The sequence below is a fragment of the Coregonus clupeaformis genome, chromosome 28, assembly GCF_020615455.1.
Source record: "Coregonus clupeaformis isolate EN_2021a chromosome 28, ASM2061545v1, whole genome shotgun sequence".
NCBI lineage: Eukaryota > Metazoa > Chordata > Actinopteri > Salmoniformes > Salmonidae > Coregonus > Coregonus clupeaformis.
Genome location: NC_059219.1, coordinates 22,782,567 through 22,809,662, shown reverse-complemented (window position 1 = coordinate 22,809,662; position 27,096 = coordinate 22,782,567). Strand labels below are relative to the sequence as shown.

General features: G+C 41.5%; 2 protein-coding genes across 3 annotated transcripts; both read right to left on the bottom strand.

The window, feature by feature from the left end:
* Positions 1-574: 574 nt before the first annotated feature.
* On the bottom strand, positions 575-25,310 carry LOC121543320 (zinc finger protein 239). 2 transcript variants are annotated; one of them, XM_041853114.2, is made up of 4 exons: positions 24,994-25,310; positions 20,120-20,953; positions 6,053-6,057; positions 575-733 (listed from the first exon to the last, which is right to left on the bottom strand). In XM_041853114.2, the coding sequence occupies exons 1-2, from the start codon at positions 25,163-25,165 to the stop codon at positions 20,121-20,123; spliced, it is 1,005 nt and encodes a 334-aa protein (XP_041709048.2). In that variant the 5' UTR covers positions 25,166-25,310; the 3' UTR covers positions 575-733; positions 6,053-6,057; position 20,120. The 2 variants fall into 2 exon arrangements, with proteins under 2 accessions (XP_041709048.2, XP_041709047.2); XM_041853113.2 differs by lacking the exons at positions 575-733; positions 6,053-6,057 and having other exon boundaries at positions 19,619-20,953; positions 24,994-25,309.
* On the bottom strand, positions 727-3,640 carry LOC121543322 (zinc finger protein 239-like). Its single transcript, XM_041853116.2, has 2 exons — positions 3,337-3,640; positions 727-1,560 (listed from the first exon to the last, which is right to left on the bottom strand). The coding sequence occupies exons 1-2, from the start codon at positions 3,527-3,529 to the stop codon at positions 812-814; spliced, it is 942 nt and encodes a 313-aa protein (XP_041709050.2). The 5' UTR covers positions 3,530-3,640; the 3' UTR covers positions 727-811.
* Positions 25,311-27,096: the final 1,786 nt, after the last annotated feature.

The window sequence follows — 27,096 nt, the reverse complement described above, 5'->3', positions numbered from 1 at the left end:
CTGCAGGTCATTCACTAGGTCCCCCCGTGTGGTTCTGGGATTTTTGCTCACCGTTCTTGTGATCATTTTGACCCCACGGGGTGAGATCTTGCATGGTGTCCCAGATCGAGGGAGATTATCAGTGGTCTTGTATGTCTTCCATTTCCTAATAATTGCTCCCACAGTTGATTTCTTCAAACCAAGCTGCTTACCTATTGCAGATGCAGTCTTCCCAGCCTGGTGCAGGTCTACAATTTTGTTTCTGGTGTCCTTTGACAGCTCTTTGGTCTTGGCCATAGTGGAGTTTGGAGTGTGACTGTTTGAGGTTGTGGACAGGTGTCTTTTATACTGATACCAAGTTCAAACAGGTGCCATTAATACAGGTAACGAGTGGAGGACAGAGGAGCCTCTTAAAGAAGAAGTTACAGGTCTGTGAGAGCCAGAAATCTTGCTTGTTTGTAGGTGACCAAATACTTATTTTTCACCATATATTGCAAATAAATTCATTAAAAATCCTACAATGTGATTTTCTGGATTTTTTCTCCTCAATTTGTCTGTCATAGTTGACATGTACCTATGATGAAAATTACAGGCCTCTCTCATCTTTTTAAGTGGGAGAACTTTTGGTGGCTGACTAAATACTTTTTTTCCCCACTGTACATTTGTTTTGTTGTCAAGTGGTAGGAAATAGAACCTAATTATTTACAAGTTAGATGTAACAAGAAATTCACAATGCGAGTAATCATTTGTTGTTCTCACTTCAGGCTGAAGCTTTTGTGTGAGTGCTCATATGAGACTTCAAGCTTCCTTTATAACCAAAGCATTTGCCAAATTATTTGCACTGGTAAGGTTTCTCCCCTTTGTGAACACGCTGATGAAGTCTTAAATAGCTTAATGCGATATAACCTTTCTTGCATACAGGACAGATATATGGTCTCTCCCCTGTATGAGCTCTCATATGCAATGTCAATTCTATCTTCTGGTTGAAGGCTTTGTCACAGTCTTTGCACTCATATGGTCTCTCCCCTGTGTGTATCCTTGAATGGACGGTCAAGTGTCCCTTCTGGTTAAACATTTTGCCACATTGTTTGCACTGATAGGGACTCTCTCCTGTGTGTACCCTTGTATGGATGGTCAAGTTGCTCTTCTGGTTAAACCTTTTGCCACATTGTTTGCACTGATAGGGATTCTCTCCTGTGTGTGTCCTTGAATGGATGGTCAAGTGTCCCTTACGTGTGAAGCTGTTGCCACATTGTTTACACTGATATGGTTTCTCCACTGCAGCAGAGAAGTCTGGATGAACTGAGAGGGGCTGATCACTAGTTGGTTCTGGTACTTTGTAGCCCTCTCCATCAGGTTCTGTTTTGATCTCTTCAGTTATGATGATAGGTAGAATACCCCTCTCTCCGTCATCCACAGTTTGGATTTGGTAAAGATGTGAGGGCTGAGGTGGGTCCTCCTGGCTGAGTCTGAGCTCCTGTTGTTCCTCTTTAATCTGTGTGGGTTCTGGGTCCTCCTGCCCCAGACTGGGGCTCCACTCCTGCTGCTCAGGGGGAACAGTGGGAGTGAGTAGCTGGAAGTCTGGAGGGGAAAAAATATATTCAATCAATATTTATTTAATGTATTATCTTAATAAAATATCTGTAATTTTGTTTGGAAGGCCTCTCTGTGCTCAAAAAGAATACTATTTTGTTGACTAGTCTACACTACAGCACAGAAAAGGCTATACGGACACTTCTGACCTACAAAAACATGTAATGTAATGTACTGAGTCAGAGCAAACGTAGCTAGCTATACAGCCTGATACCAGTGATGGTGTAGGCTAAATCAGCATTTTGTTTGTGCAACAGTATCTTCTAAATCAAAGAGGAATAGGCAAAGCTTGAATATGTTACCTACATGAAGTAGCTAAGAGAAAGATTATAGGGTCCCCTAGGAAACACTGACCATCACTTTGGTTCCTACCCTGTCACAGTAACTCCTTCCTGGCATTTTCATTTGTTGTCATGTCGAACAACACTGTATTCAAAGTGGCCACTATTTATATAATTAGAATAATCATTATTTGTCCATGATTCCAACAGTTGACCCAAGTGTTGATCTAAATCGCAAGTCAAATCACAATTGCAACATTTGGTTAAAAATAAGTCCTCCATTTTTTGCCCATATCGTGCAGCCCTATGTGGCAGTGTGGAAATGATCTCAAATGAGTGCAGGAAATAATGTTTTGGTTGAAGTTTAATTGAACAGTATAAAACAATCAGAATGGAGCAAGACCCATTGAAATCACTTGGAATGTATGTGTTGCCACCCTAGGGTCACACACTACTCGTAAAGCAAATGTATAACTTGTATTATTCAAAAACATAAAGTACCGTCAAATACCATCAACATTTGAAAAATACTTTGATATGATATTTTGGCCATATCACCCAGCCCTAGTATTTTGTAAAGAAAATCAAGCTGTTACCATGTTCCAGCGCAGATTGTTTCTGTTTCATAGTTGTAACAAAGGCACTCCACAAATAAAATTGATTTAACAGTTGAATTTGTCTTTTTACATAGCCTACATCAACATAAAATAATGAAAATGCTATTTTGTTATTTGAAATGGGGGGATCGTTCTCTAATGTTACCTAACACCATCAAGAACACAACCAAATGATTATTTTAGTAATAGCATATATGAAATGTATTAATTACACTGTTAGAATTTTGCTTAAAGGGGGTCCCTCGAGACCCAGCGGTTCTTAATAATAATAATAATATGCCATTTAGCAGACGCTTTTATCCAAAGCGACTTACAGTCATGTGTGCATACATTTTTACGTATGGGTGGTCCCGGGGATCGAACCCACTACCCTGGCGTTACAAGCGCCATGCTCTACCAATTGAGCTACAGAGGACCACTAGGTTGTTTTTAGTATATTTAAAACCAAATACTTTTAAACTTTTACTCAAGTAGTATTTTACTAGGTGATTTTCACTTTTACTTGAGTCATTTTCTATTAAGGTATCTTTACTTTTACTCATGTATGACAATTTTGTACTTTTTCCACCAATGCTCAGACTCATCCTCTGGCTTAAAAACAGAAATCCAAACTCTTGCGTTTAGCTCAATAAAGTAGTTGAGTTGCATGGTAAGAAACCGACGGGAAAAAAACACCAATCAAAACCGTCTAACCTATACCAGAGCGCTTTTGATATACCCTCTCCTTTCCACTCGCCTTAATCCAGTCGCCATATTGGGATGAAGCTACACACTTCTCCTCCCCTTTGGCATATCACAACGTGCCACATTAATCTATTCTATTAGTCTACAAATTAAATCTCGTACAACTGTATTTCACAACAAACCTGCTCTGTGTAACGATATCTCTGGTTTGGTAGCCATGTCCAACAGCCTCCGTAGACGCTCGTTCTCCTCTGCTGAACGGCAGATTTCTTCCTGATACTCTGCTATAGTCTTCTCCACGACCCCGAATATCTCCACAGCAGCCGCCGATAAACGCTCGGTGACGAATACATTCAACAACTGTAATTTGGACATATTGGCAATGGTTATGAAAGTGTAGCTGTTCGTTTTATCAAAGAAATCTTGTTTGAAACCTCTCTCTGATTCTGTGTAGCGACCTTGGAACAACAATTGACAGTGTTCTCATTTCACATAAACTGGTCGGTGAAAAGAAAACACTGCATTACATTAGCGCCACCTGCTGTCTTGGAGCATTTAATGGAAAAAACAGTTACTGGACCCAACCCTCACACCAAATTGAGTTTAGATTTCTAACTGTTGTCAGTCAGTATATTTCAAAATATTTTCTGTTATGGTACAACGAGATCTTTGAGCCACATTACCTGGACTAAGCAGAGTTTGCCCTCAGTTTCAATGTGGGTCCCAAGACACCGTTTTTTTTCATGCCTTTGCCTAGTCTTTTAGTACCTTCTCATTAAAGTTGATATAGAGCCCCACAGTGGCGGTATCATTATACCCATAAAACCTAGTGGTCAAACAGGGAAATGGTTCCAATTGTTTTTCCACCATTCATTTTTCCCATAGGGAATTGTAGTTCTTAATAAAAGCCATGTTAGTAACTAATTAGTGTTTAATTTTTGTGGGGTAAATACAGGCGAATATATATACCACTTTGTCCTAGAGATATTTACACAGTTATCAAAACGTTAAGCCTACACGAAACACAGCCCTTATTTGATGTGTTTCTAAAATCCCCTATAGGAAAAATGAAAGGTGGAAAATCAATTGGAATCATTTCCCTGTTTGACCTCAAGGTTTTATGGGTATTATGACAACCTAGCGGTAAAACCTGGAAATGGTTTTTCCGTCAGGGATTTTAGAACTACTTCATGTAAGGTCTGTGTTTCGTGTAGGCTTACCCTGGCGTGACGTTTTGATAACCGCCAAATGTCTCTCGGACAAGGTAACTTTTATCTATATATTCACCTGTAATTAACCCCACAAAAATGAAACGCTAATGTGGCTATCATACAGAACTACACATCTTGTCGCAAGCTTTGACGTCATCCCTCAAGGCACATTTCTCCATGCAAAGTCATCGACAAGTAACCTGGCAAGTAGATATTATAGCCTTTTTAGTTGATATCCTGTATTTCTCGTGTGTATTCTTTCTTTTTTTCTTACCATTTTTTAAATGACCTAGCTAGCTACCGTAGCATTTTAAAATTACTATAATTTTTTAATTACCCTCTGGCCTTTGCAGCGAACTAGCTAACCTTAGGTCTCTCCGTCGATCAGAAGCACGGATGGTTCTGTGCTATGTACCGGGTTGTAACCACTACTCCGATAAGCACACGTGCATCGCTGGAGCAGTGTGATGAGGTAAGCCCTGTTTGCAAGCTGCTAACAAGCTATTTTGGTTAGGTCAGATGTCTGTGGTTAGCTAGGTGCTTATGAAAATTAGCTATATTGAACAAAATATAAATGCAACATGCAACAATTTCAACGATTTTACTGAATTACAGTTCATATAAGGAAATCAGTCAATTGAAATAAATAAATTAGGCCTAATCTATGGATTTCACATGACTGGGCAGGGGCGCAGGCATGGGTTGGCTTGGGAGCCAGGCCCACCCACTGGGGAGCCAGGCCCAGCAAATCAGAATGAGTTTTTCCCCACAAAAGGGCTTTATTACAGACAGAAATACTCCTCAGTTTCATCAGCTGTCCGGGTGGCTGGTCTCAGACGATCCCGCAGGTGAAGAAGTCGGATGTGGAGGTCCTGGGCTGGCGTGGTTACACGTGGTCTGCGGTTGTGAGGCCGGTTGGATGTACTGCCAAATTCTCTAAAACGAAGTTGGAGTCGGCTTATGGTAGAGAAATTAACATTAAATTCTCTGGCAACAGCTCTGGTGGACATTCCTGTAGTCAGCATGCCAATTGCAAGCTCTCTCTAAACTTGAGACATCTGTGGCATTGTGTTGTGTGACAAAACTGCACATTTTAGTGGCCTTTTATTTTCCGCAGCACAAGGTGCACCTGTGTAATGATCATGCTGTTTAATCAGCTTCTTTATATGCCACACCTGTCAGGTGGATGGATTATCTTGGCAATGGAAAAATGCTCACTAACAGGGATGTAAACAAATGTGTGCACAACATTTGAGAGAAATAACCTTTTTGTGACTATGGAACATTTCAGGGCTCTTTTATTTCAGCTCATGAAACATGGGACCAACACTTTACATGTTGCGTTTATATATTTTTTCAGTATAGATAACCACCGACTGTAATTACGTGTACAATGCACATTACCCTCCTTACAAGTAAAAAGAAAACCAGCATACAGTACGCTAGCATAATGACTGTTGTGACCTTTGTATTGAAATTTTGCCTTTACAAACATCGCATGCCACAGATTTAGGACCTGAATGTAGAAATTGTGGTCTGCTGGCCAGTGCCCAAAATCCTTATGTTACATCCCTTTCAGTCGATCCCCCTATCACTGTTGGTCCTCCTCAGTGACCTTATGGCTGAGGGTTTTAATTTTCCTGTTGAGAATTAGAATCAGAAGTAGTCATATAGCTCATTGCAATACTTCACCTCTTCGGGCAAATGGTAACCTAGACTGTCCTGATCATCTAGTTGAGCATTCCAGATAATTCCTCCATCCCAGCAGAAATGTCCCATCCACATAGTAGGATGTTAGATGGGCAGATAGACCAAAGCACAGTCTATTTTACCGTTGCTATAGTCAGGTCTGTGGGTTATGGTATTTTACTATAGATCTTATAGTTTTAGTCATCAACTTAGCTAGCTAGTAAAATAAACATATTTTTTTTGTCTTTCAGATTGGCGGACCGGAAACCCAGTGACAACACTCGGCCCTGTATTTACCAGAAAAGGTAGCTCATCCACCACTATGCCCATGATAAAATGCAATGTGAATTGTGTTGTACTACTGAATGAAACTGAGGAGATTCACTCAGACCAGCCTTTGTGATTGAACTTACGTTAACTACATTACTTTGGTTGGCTGCTTTGAGCAAAACTTGTACAGTGCATTCGGAAAGTATTCAGATCCCTTGACTTTTTCCACATTTTGTTACATTACGGCCATATTCTAAAATGGATTAAATTGTTTTTCCCCTCATCAATCTACACACAATACCCCATAATGACAAAGCAAAAACAGGTTTTTAGAAAATTTGAAATATCACATTTACATAAGTATTCAGACCCTTTACTCAGTACTTGGTTGAAGCACCTTTGGCAGTGATTACAGCCTCGAGTCATCTTGGGTATGACGCTACAAGCTTGGCACACCTGTATTTAGGGAATTTCTCCCATTCTTCTCTGCAGCCTCTCAAGCTCTGGGGAGCGTCGCTGCACAGCTATTTTCAAGTCCCTCCAGAGATGTTAGATCGGTTTCATGTCCGGGCTCTGGCTGGGCCACTCAAGGACATTTAGAGATTTGTCCCGAAGCCACTCCTGCATTGTCTTGGCTGTGTGCTTAGGGTCGTTGAACCTTCGCTCCAGTCTGATGTCCTGAGCACTCCGGAGCAGGTTTTCATCAAGGATCTCTCTGTACTTTGCTTCGTTCATCTTCCCCTCGATCCTGACTAGTCTCCCAGTCCCTGCCGCTGAAAAACATCCCCACAGCATGATGCTGCCACCACTATGCTTCACCGTAGGGATGGTGCCAGGTTTCCTCCAGACGTGATGCTTGGAATTCAGGCCAAAGAGTTCAATCTTGGTTTCATCAGACCAGAGAATCTTGTCTCTCATGGTCTGAGAGTCCTTTAGGTGCCTTTTGGCAAACTCCAAGTGGGCTGTCATGTGCCTTTTACTGAGGAGTGGCTTCTGTCTGGCCACATAAAGACCTGATTGGTGGAGTGCTGCAGAGATGGTTGTCCTTCTGGAAGGTTCTCCCATCTCCACAGAGGAACTCTAGAGCTCTGACAGAGTGACCATTGGCTTCTTGGTCACCTCCCTGACCAAGGCCCTTCTCCCCTGATTACTCAGTTTGGCCGGGCGGCCAGCTCTAGGAAAGTCTTGGTGGTTCCGAACTTCTTCCATTTAAGAGTGATTGAGGCCACTGTGTTCTTCGGGACCTTCAATGCTGCAGAATTTTTTTGGCACCCTTACCCAGATCTGTGCCTCGACACAATCCTGTCTCGGAGCTCTACGGACAATTCCTTCGACCTCATAGCTTGGTTTTCACTCTGACATGCACTGTCAACTGTGGGACCTTATATAGACAGGTGTGTGCCTTTCCAAATCCTGTCCAATCAATTGAATTCACCACAGGTGGACTCCAATGAAGTTGTAGAAACATCGTTAAGGATGATCAATGGAAACAGGATGCACCTGAGCTCAATTTCGAGTCTCATAGCAAAGGGTCTGAATACTTATGTTAATATGCTATATTTAAAATGTATTTATATAAATTTGCCAACATTTCTAAAAACCTGTTTTCGCTTTGTCATTATGGGGTATTGTGTGTAGATTGATGAAGAAAACATGTATTTAATCAATTTTAGAGTAAGGCTGTAACATAACAAAATGTGGAAAAAGGGAAGGGGTCTGAATACTTTCCAAATGCACTGTATGCCCCTCCCACGGCTTCGGGTGAGGTGGGTGTTTTTCCCCAAGTGTGTGCTGTGCCCGGCCAGGACCTTGGACACTTACTTTACACAGAAACAGGCAATACGACAGTCTGATTGGCTATTCGTTTACTATAGTGAGAGAGTTCTGGGCCAGAGCCTATCGATACAAAGACTCTCACATTGGATTGTGGACAATATTACTACAGTATATCAGCTGGCCAGCTGGCGTCTGCCGTCTACTGTAGTGGCACATTCTACTAGAGGAGTAGCCACATTGTGGGCCCTGCTCTGAGGAGTTTCCCTCAATTACATTTTCACCTCGGCCAGTTGGGCATCGTATAGCACCTTTTCTAGGTACTATCGAGTCAATGTTACTCCCGCCAATGAGGTCGGGACGGCTGCGCTGGGTGTTGCTTCCGCTTCCCTGAGGGAGGACGGAGGGACACAGCAACTATGACTGCCCTGAGCACTTTGCTCTCTTTCTGGCCCTTAGTTCACAGATTCATCTGGTATTATGATACCATATTGGAGTGATCCAATATAGTGCTACAAAACGAAGGCTACGTATGTAACCATGGTTACGTGAGCTATTGGATCACTCCAATCCTCTTTGTCGGTGATCTACGGCACCTCGAAAAAGGACACGAGGTGGAAGTAGTGTGGCGGCAGCTATTTAAGGGCGTTCAGCCGCAGCCTCAGCACTACCCGGTACACAGGACTAATTTGAAATCCTTCCTCGGAATGTATCCTGCTGCACGGAAGGATACCTTATTGCAGGATACCATATTGGAGGGATCCAATAGCTCACATAACCGTGGTTACATACATAACCTTGGTTCTCCTCTGCTGAACGGCAGATCTCTTCCTGATACTCTGCTATGGTCTTCGCCACAGCCCAGAATATCTCCACAGCAGCCGCCGACAAACGCTCGGTGACGAACACATTCAACAACTGTAGTTTGCACATATTGATGATGGTTATGAATGCTGGTTATTTTTTATGTCCATTACTGGGCGTTCCAGGAATGCCCGAAAGAAGCCACCGCCATAGATTTTTCAACTAACCTGTTCTCAGCAGCGAAAATTCAGAAAGATACTACATCCATGTTTTGTAGAGAGTGAGATATGCCTCTTGCATGTGTGTAGATCTTTGTTTTGGTCACACTGTGTAACACGCTGGCATCTACTTCTACACGTGGCCGTTGATGCTTCGCATAGAAACGACTAGTTGCTAGATGTGCGGCAGCTAAGATGGCGAGGCACCTCCTTGCACGATAGAAACCATGGATTTAATATCTTTCTGAGTTTTCACTTGTTTTTGTAGAATCACCTGAAACTGGAAATTGACATTTCTAAGAAATGTTCACCGAATCGAGAACGAAGAAAGTATTGACAAGAACAGGTTAGTTAAAAAAATCAATGGAGGCAGTTTGTGTGGGGCTTTCCTGTAACGGCCAGTAATGGACACCAAAAATCTTTGTACGCCAGATAATGTGACATAACCAATCTGTAGCTAGGTAAGGGCCAATAGTCACAAAGCGTCTCAGAGTAGGAGCGCTGATACAGGATCAGTTTTGCCTTTTAGATTATAATGACTGGACAGGGGCGATCTGATCCTAGATCCGCACTCATGTGAGACGCTTTATGAATACGGGCCCAGATATTCTTGCATTCCCCTTACAGTTCAGGATAGGGTTGGGGGTAGGAGGCAGGGAATAGAGCTGATAGAGAGGATGTATTACAGTAACTGTCCAGTGAAAAACCGAACTTTTGAAAGTTCATATTCTGTTAACTCATACCCAAATAATGTTGTTGACTCGTCATATACTCGTATGTGGCCAAAGCATAAATTGGAGAGAAAACACTTTAAAAAACCCACCTCAAACTTTTATCTCAAACGGACCGTTTAAAAATGATTGCCATTGAGTATGATGTCATACTCCTGAGGATGAGCTGGCCAATCAGCGTTCTAGAGGAGGATGAGCTGGCCAATCACTGGTCTACTCGCGTGAATATTTTTTATGACTGCCCACACCACTATGACATCCATTGAAAAAACAACTTTACTAAGACATACATAATACCAAACCTTTTTTGATGTACTCAGAGTACCGTTATTAGCATGTTTTAACCGCTCCTATAAAAATGGTAGATTATCAGATACTCAACAAGACAGTCTGATTTAATTATTACTGAAACAGGACCCAAGTGGTAAATGTAAAGATCCAGCCCATTAAAGAAATTGGAGGCCCCTTACACTACGCAAAATGCATAGTGCATAGAATTAAAAAGGTATTGTTGGATATTATTCATTCTAATCAGATATGTTTTTTACATGGACGATACATTGGATATAATAAACTCAGCAGAAAAATAACTGTTTCCTATGCTTGTTCAATTAATCATAAACAATTAATGAACATGCACCAGTGGAACGGGCGTTAAGACACTAACAGCTTCCAGATGGTAGGCAATTAAGGTCACAGTTATGAAAACTTAGGACACTAAAGAGGCCTTTCTACTGACTCTGAAAAACACCAAAAGAAAGATGCCCAGGGTCCCTGCTCATCTGCGTGAATGTGCCTTAGGCATGCTGCAAGGAGGCATGAGGACTGCAGATGTGGCCAGTGAAATAAATTGCAATGTCCGTACTGTGAGACACCTAAGACAGCGCTACAGGGAGACAGGACGGACAACTGATCGTCCTTGCAGTGGCAGACCACGTGTAACAACACTTGCACAGGATGGGTACATCCGAACATCACACCTGCGGGACAGGTACAGGATGGCAACAACAACTGCCCGAGTTACATCAGGAACGCACAATCCCTCCATCAGTGCTCAGACTGTCCGCAATAGGCTGAGAGAGGCTGGACTGAGGGCTTGTAGGCCTGTTGTAAGGCAGGTCCTCACCAGACATCACTGGCAACAACGTCACCTATGGGCACAAACCCACCGTCGCTGGACCAGACAGGACTGGCAAAAAGTGCTCTTCACTGACAAGTCGCAGTTTTGTCTCACCAGGGGTGATGGTCGGATTCGCGTTTATCATCGAAGGAATGAGCGTTACACCGAGGCCTGTACTCTGGAGCGGGATCGATTTGGAGGTGGAGGGTCCGTCATGGTTTGGGGCGGTGTGTCACAGCATCATCGGACTGAGCTTGGTATCATTGCAGGCAATCTCAACGCTGTGCGTTACAGGGAAGACATCCTCCTCCCTCATGTGGTACCCTTCCTGCAGGCTCATCCTGACATGACCCTCCAGCATGACAATGCCACCAGCCATACTGCTCGTTCTGTGCGTGATTTCCTGCAAGACAGGAATGTCAGTGTTCTGCCATGGCCAGTGAAGAGCCCGGATCTCAATCCCATTGAGCACTTCTGGGACCTGTTGGATCGGAGGGTGAGGGCTAGGGCCATTCCTCCAGAAATGTTCGGGAACTTGCAGGTGCCTTGGTGGAAGAGTGGGGTAACATCTCACAGCAAGAACTGGCAAATCTGGTGCAGTCCATGAGGAGATGCACTGCAGTACTTAATGCAGCTGGTGGCCACACCAGATACTGACTGTTACTTTTGATTTTGACCGCCCCCCTTTGTTCAGGGACACATTATTCAATTTATGTTAGTCACATGTCTGTGGAACTTGTTCAGTGTATGTCTCAGTTGTTGAATCTTGTTATGTTCATACAAATATTTACACATGTTAAGTTTGCTGAAAATAAACGCAGTTGACAGTGAGAGGACGTTTCTTTTAATATAAGACAAGTACTGGAAACAATAGAACTCTATGTTCGATTGGAATGTATATATAAATGCCTGGAATATTTCAATTTTGGAGAATCTCTTATACAATTGGTTAAAGTTATGTATAGTAACCCTACAGTGAGGGGGAAAAAGTATTTGATCCCCTGCTGATTTTGTACGTTTGCCCACTGACAAAGACATGACCAGTCTATAATTTTAATGGTAGGTTTATTTGAACAGTGAGAGACAGAATAACAAAAAAAAAATCCAGAAAAACGCATGTCAAAAATGTTATAAATTGATTTGCATTTTAATGAGGGAAATAAGTATTTGACCCCCTCTCAATCAGAAAGATTTCTGGCTCCCAGGTGTTTTTTACACAGGTAATGAGCTGAGAATAGGAGCACACTCTTAAAGGGAGTGCTCCTAATCTCAGCTTGTTACCTGTATAAAAGACACCTGTCCACAGAAGCAATCAATCAATCAGATTCCAAACTCTCCACCATGGCCAAGACCAAAGAGCTCTCCAAAGATGTCAGGGACAAGATTGTAGACCTACACAAGGCTGGAATGGGCTACAAGACCATCGCCAAGCAGCTTGGTGAGAAGGTGACAACAGTTGGTGCGATTATTCGCAAATGGAAGAAACACAAAATAACTGTCAATCTCCCACTGCCTGGGGATCCATGCAAGATCTCACCTCGTGGAGTTGCAATGATCATGAGAACGGTGAGGAATCAGTCCAGAACTACACGGGAGGATCTTGTCAATGATCTCAAGGCAGCTGGGACCATAGTCACCAATAAAACAATTGGTAACACACTACACCGTGAAGGACTGAAATCCTGCAGCGCCCACAAGGTCCCCCTGCTCAAGAAAGCACATATACAGGCCCGTCTGAAGTTAGCCAATTAACATCTGAATGATTCAGAGGAGAACTGGGTGAAAGTGTTGTGGTCAGATGAGACCAAAATCGAGCTCTTTGGCATCAACTCAACTCGCCGTGTTTGGAGGAGGAGGAATGCTGCCAATGACCCCAAGAACACCATCCCCACCGTCAAACATGGAGGTGGAAACATTATGCTTTGGGGGTGTTTTTCTGCTAAGGGGACAGGACAACTTCACCGCATCAAAGGGACGATGGACGGGGCCATGTACCGTCAAATCTTGGGTGAGAACCTCCTTCCCTCAGCCAGGGCATTGAAAATGGGTCGTGGATGGGTATTCCAGCATGACAATGACCCAAAACACACGGCCAAGGCAACAAAGGAGTGGCTCAAGAAGAAGCACATTAAGGTCCTGGAGTGGCCTAGCCAGTCTCCAGACCTTAATCCCATTGAAAATCTGTGGAGGGAGCTGAAGGTTCGAGTTGCCAAACGTCAGCCTCGAAACCTTAATGACTTGGAGAAGATCTGCAAAGAGGAGTGGGACAAAATCCCTCCTGAGATGTGTGCAAACCTGGTGGCCAACTACAAGAAACGTCTGACCTCTGATTGCCAACAAGGGTTTTGCCACCAAGTCATGTTTTACAGAGGGGTCAAATACTTATTTCCCTCATTAAAATGCAAATCAATTTATAACATTTTTGACATGCGTTTTTCTAGATTTTTTTGTTGTTATTCTGTCTCTCACTGTTCAAATAAACATACCATTAAAATTATAGACTGATCATGTCTTTGTCAGTGGTCAAACGTACAAAATCAGCAGGGTATCAAATACTTTTTTCCCTCACTGTATGTGTAAAATAGTAAATAATGGCTGCTTCTCAGAAAGTATTAAACTGTCAAGAGGAGTAAAACAAGATTGTCCACTATCGGCATATCTATTGCTGTTATGATGGAGCCGGAGGGGATGGCTGCCGTTTTGTGGACTCTTAACCATCCGTGCTATTTTGTGTGTTTTTTCACCTTGTTTGTAACTTATTTTGTACATGTTGCTGTTACCCGTCTCTTATGCGTATTATTTTATATTGTATTTTTGTGTGATTTCTTTTGGTATTCTTTCTTAAAACTGCATTGTTGGTTAAGGGCTTGTAAGTAAGCATTTCACTGTAAGGTCTACATCTGTTGTATTCAGCGCATGTGACAAATAACATTTGATTTGATTTATTATGGCCATCGAAATGTTAGCTATTAAAATCAGATCTAACAATAATAATCAAGGGGCTAGAAATCCAGGGCTTAAAAACAAAAGGTGTCATTGTACGCTGATGATTAATGTTTTCTTTTAAATCTACAATTTGGATCCCTCCACAGCCTCATAGAGGATCTAGATAATTTGTCTAACCTCTCTGGATTACAACCAAATTATGATAAATGTACTATATTATGTATTGGATCACCAGTAAATACAACGTTTACATTACTGTGTAGTTTACCCAAAACAATGGTCTGACGGTGAAGTGGACATACTCAGTATTCATATCCCGAAATAAATAAATGATCTCACTACAATACATTTGAATAGAAAGTTAGCAAAAATAGATAAGATCTTGCAACCATGGAAAGGAAAATACCTGTCTATTTGTGGAAAAATCACAGATTAACTCTTAAATCATATCCCAGTTTGCTTATGGCCTACAACTAGCGACTTGTTATATGAGCAAAAAATATTCCATTTTATTTGGAACGGTAAACCAGACAAAATTAAACAGGCCTATTTATATAATGAATATGAACTCTGAGGGCAGAAATGATTAAATATTAAAGCATTAGACCTTTCACTAAAGGCTTCAGTCATACAAAAGTTATACTTAAATCCGAACTGGTTCTCTTGCAGAATACTAAGAATGTCTCACCCCATATTCAAGAATGGCCTTTTTATCCTTTATTCAGATTACAACCTCTCACTTTCGGTTATTTGAAAATGAAATAATCTCCAAAATATCGCTATTTTTAAAACAAGCCATAGAAAGTTGGTTGCAATTTCAGTTTAATCCACCAGAAAAGACAGAACAAACATTACAACAATAAGGAACTTGTCTGTCGGCCCTACATTAAAGACCAAAATTGGTTAAAGAAAATTGTGATAAATAAAAATGTATACCAGTTTGATTTCAGGACCAAAAAATTGACAGCTGTGCCATATAGATTGCAAAATAATTGGCAAGAGATGTTCGATGTACCGATTCCATGGCACATGGTTTATGAACTGATACACAAAACGACACCGGATTCAAAACTTTGTGTTTTTCAATTTAAATTATTATACAAAATTCTTGCAACCAATAGAATGTTATATATATGGGGGATACAACCATCCCAGCTCTGCAGATTTTGCTGTGAAGAGACAGGAATCATTAGATAATTTGTTTTGGTACTGTCCATATGTAGCTTGTTTTTGGTCACAGGTTCAGGAATGGCTGAAGAGTTGCAACATTTACCTGGAGTTAACTCTGGAAATAGCACTGCCGGGTGATTTTAAAAGTCATAGTCAATCGATCAATTGTCTGTCTGCTAAATGTCTAAAATGTTTTGAAATGTTTAAAATGTAAAACAAAAACAAAAAAATGTTTAAAATGATCAATAATATAATAATACTCTTAGCAAAATTTTTACTTTTATTTAAAATCTTTAGAAACTATGAGAATATAAAGTTTCAGAACTTTTCTGAAACATCACAGCACAGTTAAAAAATATGGCAAATAGAAATCAAACTGGATGGTGTTCAGAGATAGATGAGAGGAGAGGGGTTGAGTGGAGCTGAAGGGTGGGACTTAAAATATCAAGCTAACTAATGTAAAATATACTGTGTCCGTAAAAAGTATATTGGTTCAGAACTTTTGTGAAACAGCACAGTTGGAAAATATATGGCAAATAGAAATCAAAACTGGATGGTCTTCAGAGATAGATGGGAGGGGTTGAGGATAGCTGAAGGATGGGACTAAAAACAAACAAAAGATAACTATTGTAAAATATACTGTGTCCGTAAAATGTATATAGTATGTATAAGCTGGAAGTAGGATCATAAGTGTTGTTGTCCATTATATATATATATATAAAATAATAAAATAAAAAGTGTGTGTATATATATATATATATATATATATATATATATATATATATATATACATACAGTGGGGAGAACAAGTATTTGATACACTGCCGATTTTGCAGGTTTTCCTACTTACAAAGCATGTAGAGGTCTGTAATTTTTATCATAGGTACACTTCAACTGTGAGAGACGGAATCTAAAACAAAAATCCAGAAAATCACATTGTATGATTTTTAAGTAATTAATTTGCATTTTATTGCATGACATAAGTATTTGATCACCTACCAACCAGTAAGAATTCCGGCTCTCACAGACCTGTTAGTTTTTCTTTAAGAAGCCCTCCTGTTCTCCACTCATTACCTGTATTAACTGCACCTGTTTGAACTCGTTACCTGTATAAAAGACACCTGTCCACACACTCAAACAGACTCCAACCTCTCCACAATGGCCAAGACCAGAGAGCTGTGTAAGGACATCAGGGATAAAATTGTAGACCTGCACAAGGCTGGGATGGGCTACAGGACAATAGGCAAGCAGCTTGGTGAGAAGGCAACAACTGTTGGCGCAATTATTAGAAAATAGAAGAAGTTCAAGATGACGGTCAATCACCCTCGGTCTGGGGCTCCATGCAAGATCTCACCTCGTGGGGCATCAATGATCATGAGGAAGGTGAGGGATCAGCCCAGAACTACACGGCAGGACCTGGTCAATGACCTGAAGAGAGCTGGGACCACAGTCTCAAAGAAAACCATTAGTAACACACTACGCCGTCATGGATTAAAATCCTGCAGCGCACGCAATGTCCCCCTGCTCAAGCCAGCACATGTCCAGGCCCGTCTGAAGTTTGCCAATGACCATATGGATGATCCAGAGGAGGAATGGGAGAAGGTCATGTGGTCTGATGAGACAAAAATAGAGCTTTTTGGTCTAAACTCCCCTCGCCGTGTTTGGAGGAAGAAGAAGGATGAGTACAACCCCAAGAACACCATCCCAACCGTGAAGCATGGAGGTGGAAACATCATTCTTTGGGAAACCTGAAGGATCTGGAGAAGGTCTGTATGGAGGAGTGGGCCAAAATCCCTGCTGCAGTGTGTGCAAACCTGGTCAAGACCTACAGGAAACTTATGATCTCTGTAATTGCAAACAAAGGTTTCTGTACCAAATATTAAGTTCTGCTTTTCTGATGTATCAAATACTTATGTCATGCAATAAATGCAAATGAATTACTTAAAAATCATACAATGTGATTTTCTGGATTTTTGTTTTAGAGTCCGTCTCTCACAGTTGAAGTGTACCTATGATAAAAATTACAGACCTATACATGCTTTGTAAGTAGGAAAACCTGCAAAATCGGCAGTGTTTCAAATACTTGTTCTCCCCACTGTATATATATACATTCACACAGCACCAGTCAAAAGTTTGGACACACCTACTCATTCCAGGATTTTTCTTTATTTTTTACTATTTTCTACATTGTAGAATAATAGTGAAGACATAAAAACTATGAAATAACACATGAAAAACACCAAAAAAACTGTTCAACAAATCAAAATATATTTTATATTTGAGATTCTTTAAACAGCCACCCATTGCCTTGATGACAGCTTTGCACACTCTTGGCATTCTCTCAACCAGCTTCACCTGGAATGCTTTCCCAATAGTCTTGAAGGAGTTCCCACATACACTCCCGTTCAAAAGTTTGGGGTCACTTAGAAATGTCCTTGTTTTCGAAAGAAATGCAAATGTTTTGTCCATTAAAATAACATCAAATTGATCAGAAATACAGTGTAGACATTGTTAATGGCTATTGTAGCTGGAAACGGCTGATTTTTAACGGAATATCTACATGGGTGTACAGAGGCCCATTATCAGCAACCATCAGTCCTGTGTTCCAATGACACGTTGTGTTTGCTAATCCTAGTTTATCATTTTAAAAGGCTAATTGATCATTAGAAAACCCTTTTGCAATTATGTTAGCACAGCTGAAAACTGTTGTGCTGATTAAAGAAGCAATAAAACGGGCCTTCTTGAGACTAGTTGAGTATCTGGAGCATCAGCAATTGTGGGTTCGATTACAGGCTCAAAATGGCCAGAAACAAATAACTTTCTTCTGAAACTCGTCAGTCTATTCTTGTTCTGAGAAATGAAGGCTATTCCATGCGAGAAATTGCCAAGAAACTGAAGATCTCGTACAACGCTGTGTACTACTCCCTTCACAGAACAGCGCAAACTGGCTCTAACCAGAATAGAAAGAAGAGTGGGAGGCCCCGATGCACAACAGAGCAAGAGGACAAATACATTAGTGTCTAGTTTGAGAAACAGACGCCTCACAGGTCCTCAATTGGCAGCTTCATTAAATAGTACCCTCAAAACACCAGTCTTAACGTCAACAGTGAAGTGGCGACTCCGGGATGCTGACCTTCTAGGCAGAGTTGCAAAGAAAAAGCCATATCTCAGACTGGCCAATAAAAAGATTAAGATGGGCAAAAGAACATAGACACTGGACAGAGGAAGATTGGAAAAAAGTGTTATGGACAGACAAATCGAAGTTTGAGGTGTTCGGATCACAAAGAAGAACATTTGTGAGACACAGACCAAATGAAAAGATGCTGGAGGAGTGCTTGATGCCATCTGTCAAGCATGGTGGAGGCAATGTGATGGTCTGGGGGTGCTTTGGTGGTGGTAAAGTGGGAGATTTGTACAGGGTAAAAGGGATCTTGAAGAAGGAAGCCTATCACTCCATTTTGCAACGCCATGTCATACCCTGTGGATGGCGCTTGATCGGAGCCAATTTCCTCCTACAACTAGACAATGACCCAAAGCACAGCTCCAAACTATGCAATAACTATTTAGGGAAGAAGCAGTCAGCTGGTATTATGTCTATAATGGAGTGGCCAGCACAGTCACCGGATCTCAACCCTATTGAGCTGTTGTGGGAGCAGCTTGACCGTAAGAAGAGCCCATCAAGCCAATCCAACTTGGGGGAGGTGCTTCAGAAAGCATGGGGTGACATCTCTTCAGATTACCTCAACAAATTGACAACTAAAACGCCAAAGGTCTGCACGGCTGTAATTGCTGCAAATTGAGAATTATTTGACGAAAGCAAAGTTTGAAGGACACAATTATTATTTAAAACCTTGTCAATGACTACATTTCCTATTTATTTAGCTATATTTCCTATTCAAACTAATTTCATGTATGTTTTCATGGAAAACAAGGACATTTCTAAGTGACCCCAAACTTTCGAACGGTAGTGTATGCTGAGCACTTGTTGGCTGCTTTTCCTTCACTCTGGGGTCCGACTCATCCTAAACCATCTCAATTGGGTTGAGGTCGGGGGATTCTAGAGGCCAGGTCACCCCATCACTCTCCTTCTTGGTAAAATAGCCCTTCCACAGCCTGGAGATGTGTTAGGTCATTGTCCTGTTGAAAACAAATGATAGTCCCACTGAGCCCAAACCAGATGTGATGGCGTATCTGTATACCACCCCTACCTTGTCACAAAACAACTGATTGTTTCAAATGCATTAAGGAAGGAAATTCTACAAATTAACTTTTAAAAAAGCACACCTGTTAATTGAAATGCATTCCAGGTGACTACCTCATGAAGCTGGTTGAGAGAATGTCAAAAGTGTGCAAATCTGTCATCAAGGCAAAGGGTGGCTACTTTGAAGAATCTCAAATATAAAATATATTTTGATTTGTTTAACACTTTTTTTGGTTACTACATGTTTCCATATGTGTTATTTCATTGTTTTGATGTCTTCACTATTATTCTACAACATAGAAAATTGTAAGAAATAAAGAAAAACCCTGGAATGAGTAGGTGTGTCCAAACTTTTGACTGGTACTGTATATATACATACATAGAGTACCAGTCAAAAGTTTGGACAAGGACTCCTGTTGTTTAGATATCCAAATGTGTGCTCTGTGGTAGACACAACAATGAGGGCTTCCTGAAGCCAGCAGTGAGGGAGTTCGATTAGGTTGAACCGTGGTGCACCGGGCTATGGCCTGTCATGTGACCGGGCAAACACAGTGAGGGAGGAGTGGCTCACGCCTGTGAGGCAGCCTGGTTTCAAAACGGATGCAATCACTTTTCACCCGGGCCAGCAGTCAAATTCCCTCATTGTCCTGGCCGGTAGGTATCCGAAAATAGTGAGCGCTAAAATGAGCTTACAAATCTGATACTGATGTTTTTCACTCCACACACATAACTACATTTGTTTTGTTGTCAAGTGCCAGAAAATAGAACATCAAATTATTTACAAGTTGGATGTAACAAGAAATGCACGTGAGTAATCATTTGTTGTTCTCACTTCAGGCTGAAGCTTTTGTGTGAGTGCTCATATGAGACTTCAAGCTTCCTTTATAACCAAAGCATTTGCCACATTCTTTGCACTGGTAAGGTTTCTCCCCGGTGTGAACACGCTGATGAAGTCTTAAATAGCTTAATGCCATGTAACTTTTCTTGCATACAGGACAATTATATGGTCTCTCCCCTGTGTGAACTCTCATATGCAATATCAATTCCATCTTCTGGTTGAAGGATTTGTCACAGTCTTTGCACTGATAAGGTTTTGCCCCTGTGTGTATCCTTGAATGGATGGTCAAGCTTCCTTTCTGGTTAAACATTTTGCCACATTGTTTGCACTGATATGGATTATCTCCTGTGTGTACCCTTGTATGTCTGTCCAAGTCGCCCTTCTGGATGAAGCTTTTGCCACATTGTTTGCACAGATAAGATTTCTCTCCTGTGTGTATCTTTGAATGGATGGTCAAGTGTCCCTTACGTGTAAAGCTTTTGTCACATTGTTGACACCTATATGGTTTCTCCACTGCAGCAGAGCAGTCTGGATGAACTGAGAGGGGCTGATCACTGGTTGGTTCTGGTACTTTGTAGCCCTCTCCATCAGGTTCTGTTTTGATCTCTTCAGTTATGATGATAGGTAGAATACCCCTCTCTCCGTCATCCACAATTTGGATTTGGTAAAGATGTGAGGGCTGAGGTGAGTCCTCCTGACTGAGTCTGAGCTCCTGTTGTTCCTCTTTAATCTGTGTGGGTTCTGGGTCCTCTTGCCCCAGACTGGGGCTCCACTCCTGCTTACAGTTCTGCTGCTCAGGGGGAACTGCAGGAGTGAGTAGCTGGAAGTCTGGAGGGGGAAAAAATATCTTAAATGGTGCACTATGCAGAAATCGCTCCGTAATTTCCTGGTTGCTAACATTCTTTGTGACAAAACAAGCAAGTAGTAGTGAATCATTGTACCATCTAAACCGCTGTGAAATATATTTTCCATCACCAAAATTATGTTATTTTCAGCTGTTTGAAGCTGGTGTACAAAACCGAAAGTAAAAGACGCAAAAACGGAAAGCATAGAAAGTGCGCATAGAACAGCTCTACCGCCTCTTAGACTTGCTTTCAATGAGAATGACAGGTCTATAACTCACATTTCTATGTGAATTTGGTCAGGTCGCCCAAAAAGTTACATATTCCAGCTTTAATAAAATATCTGAAATGTTGTTTGGAAGGCCTCTCTGTGCTCAAAAATAAATATATTTTCTTGACTAGTCTACACTATACAGCACGGAAAAGGCTATACGGACACTCCTGATCTGCAAAACTATATTTTATTTCAGAAATTAGTTAAATTAGTTTAAGTTCAGGGTTAGGGTTAAGGTAAGGGTCAGTTTTAGATTTTGGTTAGCCCCCAGCACATGATTTAACAAAGCAATGTTGGCAAACCAGAGTTTCATCCAAGGGTGCGTATAGCCAGAGAGGAAGGGTTTCCACAGCCACAAAGTCAAAATGTAAGATTAGGCATAAGGTTAGCAGTGTGGTTAGGGTTAAGTTTAAAATCACGTTTTAAGAAGAGACATTTTAGAAATAGGAGATATTTATGACTTTGTGGCTGGGGTATCTAGTGACGATCGAGGAAGAGACAAATCTCTTTAGCATGGGAGGAGGCTATCCGGACACGCCTGGTACCCAAAATTGATGACGTATGTCGTGCAGCGAGAGTTGAGTGGGGATGAATGGATTTGGTTTAGTAACGGGTCACCAAACAACCTATGCGAACTCACGCGATGTGATTGAGATGCTTAATATCAAAGATGTATACAGTCATGCCACACCCTTACTGTACCCACGTGACCTGTCGAGAATTTGAAACTTGTTTGCTGAAGTTGGGACTTGGAAAATTGTTCCAGATTCATTCCATTTTTAATCGGAGTAATTGTCCATTGTTCATATTTTTTTATTTTTTTTGACGTTGCTGCAGTTGTACATTTTCGGTGAAAATCACTACAATAAATGTGCTTTAGCTGTCACCTTGGCCTGATATTGGCAATTGGCTACACTGTCTAGCTACTTCCTTCTCCCTACTGCAGGACAGCAGTGCTCAGCAAGCAGGACTGAAGGACACACTGTGCCCTGTGTTGTTGTGTTGCAGCGCGCAAACTCTCCCCATTTGAGCAGTAGACTGCATCACGGTGACATCCAGATGGTTACTACCAATATTACACATTATTTATTGTGTAGGCTGCCAACCTACTTGAAATATAATCAACTGGGATGGAACAAATTGACCAAGTAGCTACCGCCAGGGACATGTGATACAGATGCCCGGTGAAGCAACTGCTGCCCAGTGGGAATTACAATACGGCTGCACTGTTCATCCACGAAGGTATGGTGAGAACTTGATCCGTTGGAATATGGCTTAGGAGCGCTTATTTCAAAGAGCGCTCAGTAAACCACGCTCCAGTGGGCAGAGATAGGCATGCTGCACGGGGACACATTTTAATACAAAGAAAAGCCTCAGAAACTGTTTGGGACTCATTGTTGTTACCCTGGTTACTACTCAAATATATTTTACTGAAGTCAGATGAAATTACCTGCAATACACTGGTCTAAAATATATTAGCATAACTTAGGCTACACAGAACCACGGTGGATCCATTTTAAATTGAGAGGCTTTTCTTTGTATTAAAACGTGTCCCACTGCAACATGCCTAGCGATGTCCACTGGGGGCGTGGCCTACGGTGTGCTCTTTGAAATAAGCGCAAGTAACGCAGTATTCCAACGGATCGAGTTCGTCGTTAGCTAATTGGCATATCATGGTGATATCCAATTGGTGACCAATACTATAAGTTATTTCTCCCTCGCCAATCGAAATAAATATCACTTTTACACGTTTTAACTAGCCGAATGATGCTGTTGTTGACAGCTAGACAGTATAAACTAGTCTCACCAGGACGACTGACTGAACTAACTCAACCGAATCCATTCCTCTCCACTCGACTCTCAACTGCGCGACATACGTCATCAATTTAGGAACCAGGCGTGTCCGTATTGCCTCTGCCTTTAACATATCACAACGTGTCACATGAACAGGGTTGCCATGCCCGTGGTTTTCCCGGAAAATTGTGCTACTTTGAAAACGATGTTGCGGGTAAATTGGTCGCGGGCTGCAGGTTTTTGGCCTGCAGGTTTTTGGCCTACTTTTAAATTGCACTGCGGCCGCCATCGCATTTCTCTCTTTTTTTTTATATATATATATTTTACTGTGCCCTGCTGCTGCTGACTATCAGGCAGTGAGGGAGGCTGTTGCTTTGTGAGTGGTGGGGAGGGGGAGGGCCGGAAGGGGGTGAGCAGCAGTTATTGAGTCTCAAGCGCTGCGCGAGTGGACATTTGAAATGGCAGTTAGGGAACTCCCTCGCGGGGAAAAGTCCACAATAAAAAAACTGACATTAAATGTGGAGAATAACACATTGGCATCTGTTGGCCACCAAGTAGACTACTAATTTCTATGCCATTGTAGGCTACTATAGCCTCCTACCATTTGATACAAAAAATATGTTGAAATTAAGATATCACTGGAGTCATTTCAAATCAATTTGTGCCTCTTGTGTAGCCTACCTGGAGTCACTGCAAATCGATTTGTGCCACTTGTGTAACCTATCTGGAGCTGGCAAACAGATTTAATAAATAGCCTATAACTTCAGTTTATTGATGATGTAGCCTTGTTATTATGCAATTATTAATGCCCATGTTTAGTTAATTAAATTGGAAGTTCTAAATTGTGATCTCACAGCTCTATCGCAATTGCGGATCAGCTGTTGTTAGAATGCATTAGATTGATTTAAGTCAGTCAGAATAGGCTACAGGAAAAAAATAAAAACAGTGGCTGTTGTTGACAAGCATATTAGTTCATATCCATATTATTCATATTTGATTCAGTGATTGAAATTACGACCCCATCCTTAGTAGCCTATTCCAGCAGGCTATTGGGCAACACAAGCACTTCTTACCTCGAAATCGCCTCACTATTTGTTGAATAAATTATTCTGTCCATTTGAACTAAGCAAGCTGCTAAATAGTTCACCATACATCTTGCCTTGGCTACCTGAAATTAGATTTAGGCCTATCAGGGGCTATAGGCTACCTGCATCTAGCTAACCAAACCATGGCAATGTTTAATTACAATCATAAACCCAGATGTTAGTCAGTAGCCTATGCCTATACAATGACAAGCCAATCTCGCAACTAGGCCTTTTATAACGGTTTGTAGTATGGTACATAAGGACACAATTGCCAGAAAATAGCCTAACATTCGTTTTTTGAAGTTCGTCCAAGTGTTTCTTGCGCAGATTTCGATCCTCTGTCCAACTTTCATCACTCAAACTCTCCTGTAGGATTTATCTATAGCTATACACATGCGCAAATGCGATTTATTTACAATCATAGCAGTCAAACGAGTTAAATCGGCATCCATTGATGGAAAATGATCTGGCGAGTTTAATAATGGCAATTTATCTTTTCTCTTGCGACATGTTCAAATTTCTCGAATACATCACGTTAGCTCGCAATAATTATTATTTTGATGGAAAACCTAATTTTCATTCTTACGTAGTTACGCCGATATTCCTTCTTAATTCGCTCGATAACGTTATGGAAAAAGGGTTTATTGGATAAACATGGCAACTCCTCTCTTACTGAGCCCCCCAAAAATTGGGGCTAGTTTTCAGGCCTTGTGGGCATGTTGAGTAGTCATTGTCCTATACATTTTTGCAAGACCTGGCAACCCTGCACGTGAACCGACTCCCTGATAAAATAACAGTTAAATAAAAAAACAAAAAAACATGAATCTAGTCTATTAGTCAAATCTCGTTACAACAACTGTATTTGGTACAAACCTGCTCTGTGTAGCTTTATCTCTGGTTTGCTAACCAAATCCAACAGCCTGCGTAGACGCTCGTTCTCCTCTGCTGAACGGCTGATTTCTTCCTGATACTCTGCTATGGTCTTCTCTACGGCGCCCGAATATCTCCACAGCAGCCGCCGACAAACGCTCGGTAACAAACACATTCAACAACTGTAGTTTTGACATATTAGCAATGGTTATGAAAGTCTAGCTGTTCGCTTTATCAAATAAATGTTGGTTGAAACCTCTCTCTGATTCTGCCTAGCGTTTTTCTTCTTCTTCTTCGATGAGGTTTAACGGCGGTTGGCATCCAATAAATGTTGCATTACCGCCACCAACTAGACTGGAGTATAAATCCTTTATACTTGCATGAAAACCTGGAAGGGATGGGACACCTAGCTTAGCAGCCGGTAGCAACCTTTGGACAAGAATGGACCAGTGGAGGCTCCTCTGAAGAGGAAGGGGAGGACCATCCTCCTCAGTGAATTTTATAAAATATATATTTTTAAACATTTAAAAAGTTATCATTTTTAGATAAAACGATACTAAATAGATTCAAGTCACCAAATAATTTATTAAAATACACTGTTTTGCATTGAAGGTAGCCTCAACAGCACTGTGTAGGGTATCGCCATTGTGTAGCCGGAGGACAGCTAACTCCAGTCCTCCTCTAGGTACATTGACTTCAATACAAAACCTAGGAGGCTCATGGTTCTCACCCCCTTCCATAGACTTACACAGTAATTATGACACCTTCCCGGGGGATGTCCTCCAACCTATCAGAGCTCTTGCAGCATAAACTGACATGTTGTCCACCCAATCAAAGGATCAGAGAATGAATCTAGTACTGAAAGCATAAGCTACAGCTATTTATTACTGCAGTGCATAAAATGTGGTGAGTAGTTCACTAAAAGAGAGAGAAAGACAATAGTTGAACAGTTTTGAATAAATACATTTCTTCCAAAATGAAGGAGAAGCAAGAGTGTCATTTTTTCTTCAGTTTCACTTACTTAGCTAGCAAAAGCAGCTAGCTAGTTTAGCTTACTCAAACACAGGGATACTATGTTAGCTAGCTGGCTATGACTTTCCAACACAACACTGGAACTCTTCCAAGTCAAGGTAAGCTTTTGGTTTTACTAATTTATTGCCTCCGGGCCCCGACGGTGTAAGTGCTAAACTGCTTACTGACTACGCTGTAAAGTTACTGCATGATTGTAGCGGGTTTACTAACGCGTTAGTTCTATTAGCTATGTTGACTATGGCGTTACTTTAGCTAATATGGTGACAACGATCTAGGCGGTGTGTAGCGGTTATGATACGGTTTGGCTTGGAAAGGTTTTTTCGCCTGGTCACATACAGCTGATGTGTTGAGCATTGAAATCCACAAGCGAAGGGAACAGGTGAGAGGAGGAGGGCACATACAGTGGGGAGAACAAGTATTTGATACACTGCCGATTTTGCAGGTTTTCCTACTTACAAAGCATGTAGAGGTCTGTAATTTTTATTATATGTACACTTCAACTGTGAGAGATGGAAAATCACATTGTATGATTTAAGTAATTCATTTGCATTTTATTGCATGACATAAGTATTTGATACATCAGAAAAGCAGAACTTAATATTTGGTACAGAAACCTTTGTTTGCAATTACAGAGATCATACGTTTCCTGTAGGTCTTGACCAGGTTTGCACACACTGCAGCAGGGATTTTGGCCCACTCCTCCATACAGACCTTCTCCAGAACCTTCAGGTTTCGGGGCTGTCGCTGGGCAATACGGACTTTCAGCTCCCTCCAAAGATGTTCTATTGGGTTCAGGTCTGGAGACTGGCTAGGCCACTCCAGGACCTTGAGATGCTTCTTACGGAGCCACTCCTTAGTTGCCCTGGCTGTGTGTTTCGGGTCGTTATCATGCTGGAAGACCCAGCCACGACCCATCTTCAATGCTCTTACTGAGGGAAGGAGGTTGTTGGCCAAGATCTCGTGATACATGGCCCCATCCATCCTCCCCTCAATACGGTGCAGTCGTCCTGTCCCCTTTGCAGAAAAGCATCCCCAAAGAATGATGTTTCCACCTCCATGCTTCACGGTAGGGAT

Excerpts from the sequence above, each read along its gene's own strand:
- LOC121543322 (XM_041853116.2), bottom strand. The coding sequence starts at position 3,529 with ATGTCCAAATTACAGTTGTTGAATGTATTCGTCACCGAGCGTTTATCG. Across the intron at positions 1,561-3,336 it reads GATATCGTTACACAGAGCAG|ACTTCCAGCTACTCACTCCC; the intron begins GTTTGTTGTGAA and ends TTTCCCCTCCAG.
- LOC121543320 (XM_041853114.2), bottom strand. The coding sequence starts at position 25,165 with ATGTGTTTGTTACCGAGCGTTTGTCGGCGGCTGCTGTGGAGATATTCG. Across the intron at positions 20,954-24,993 it reads GATAAAGCTACACAGAGCAG|ACTTCCAGCTACTCACTCCT; the intron begins GTTTGTACCAAA and ends TTCCCCCTCCAG.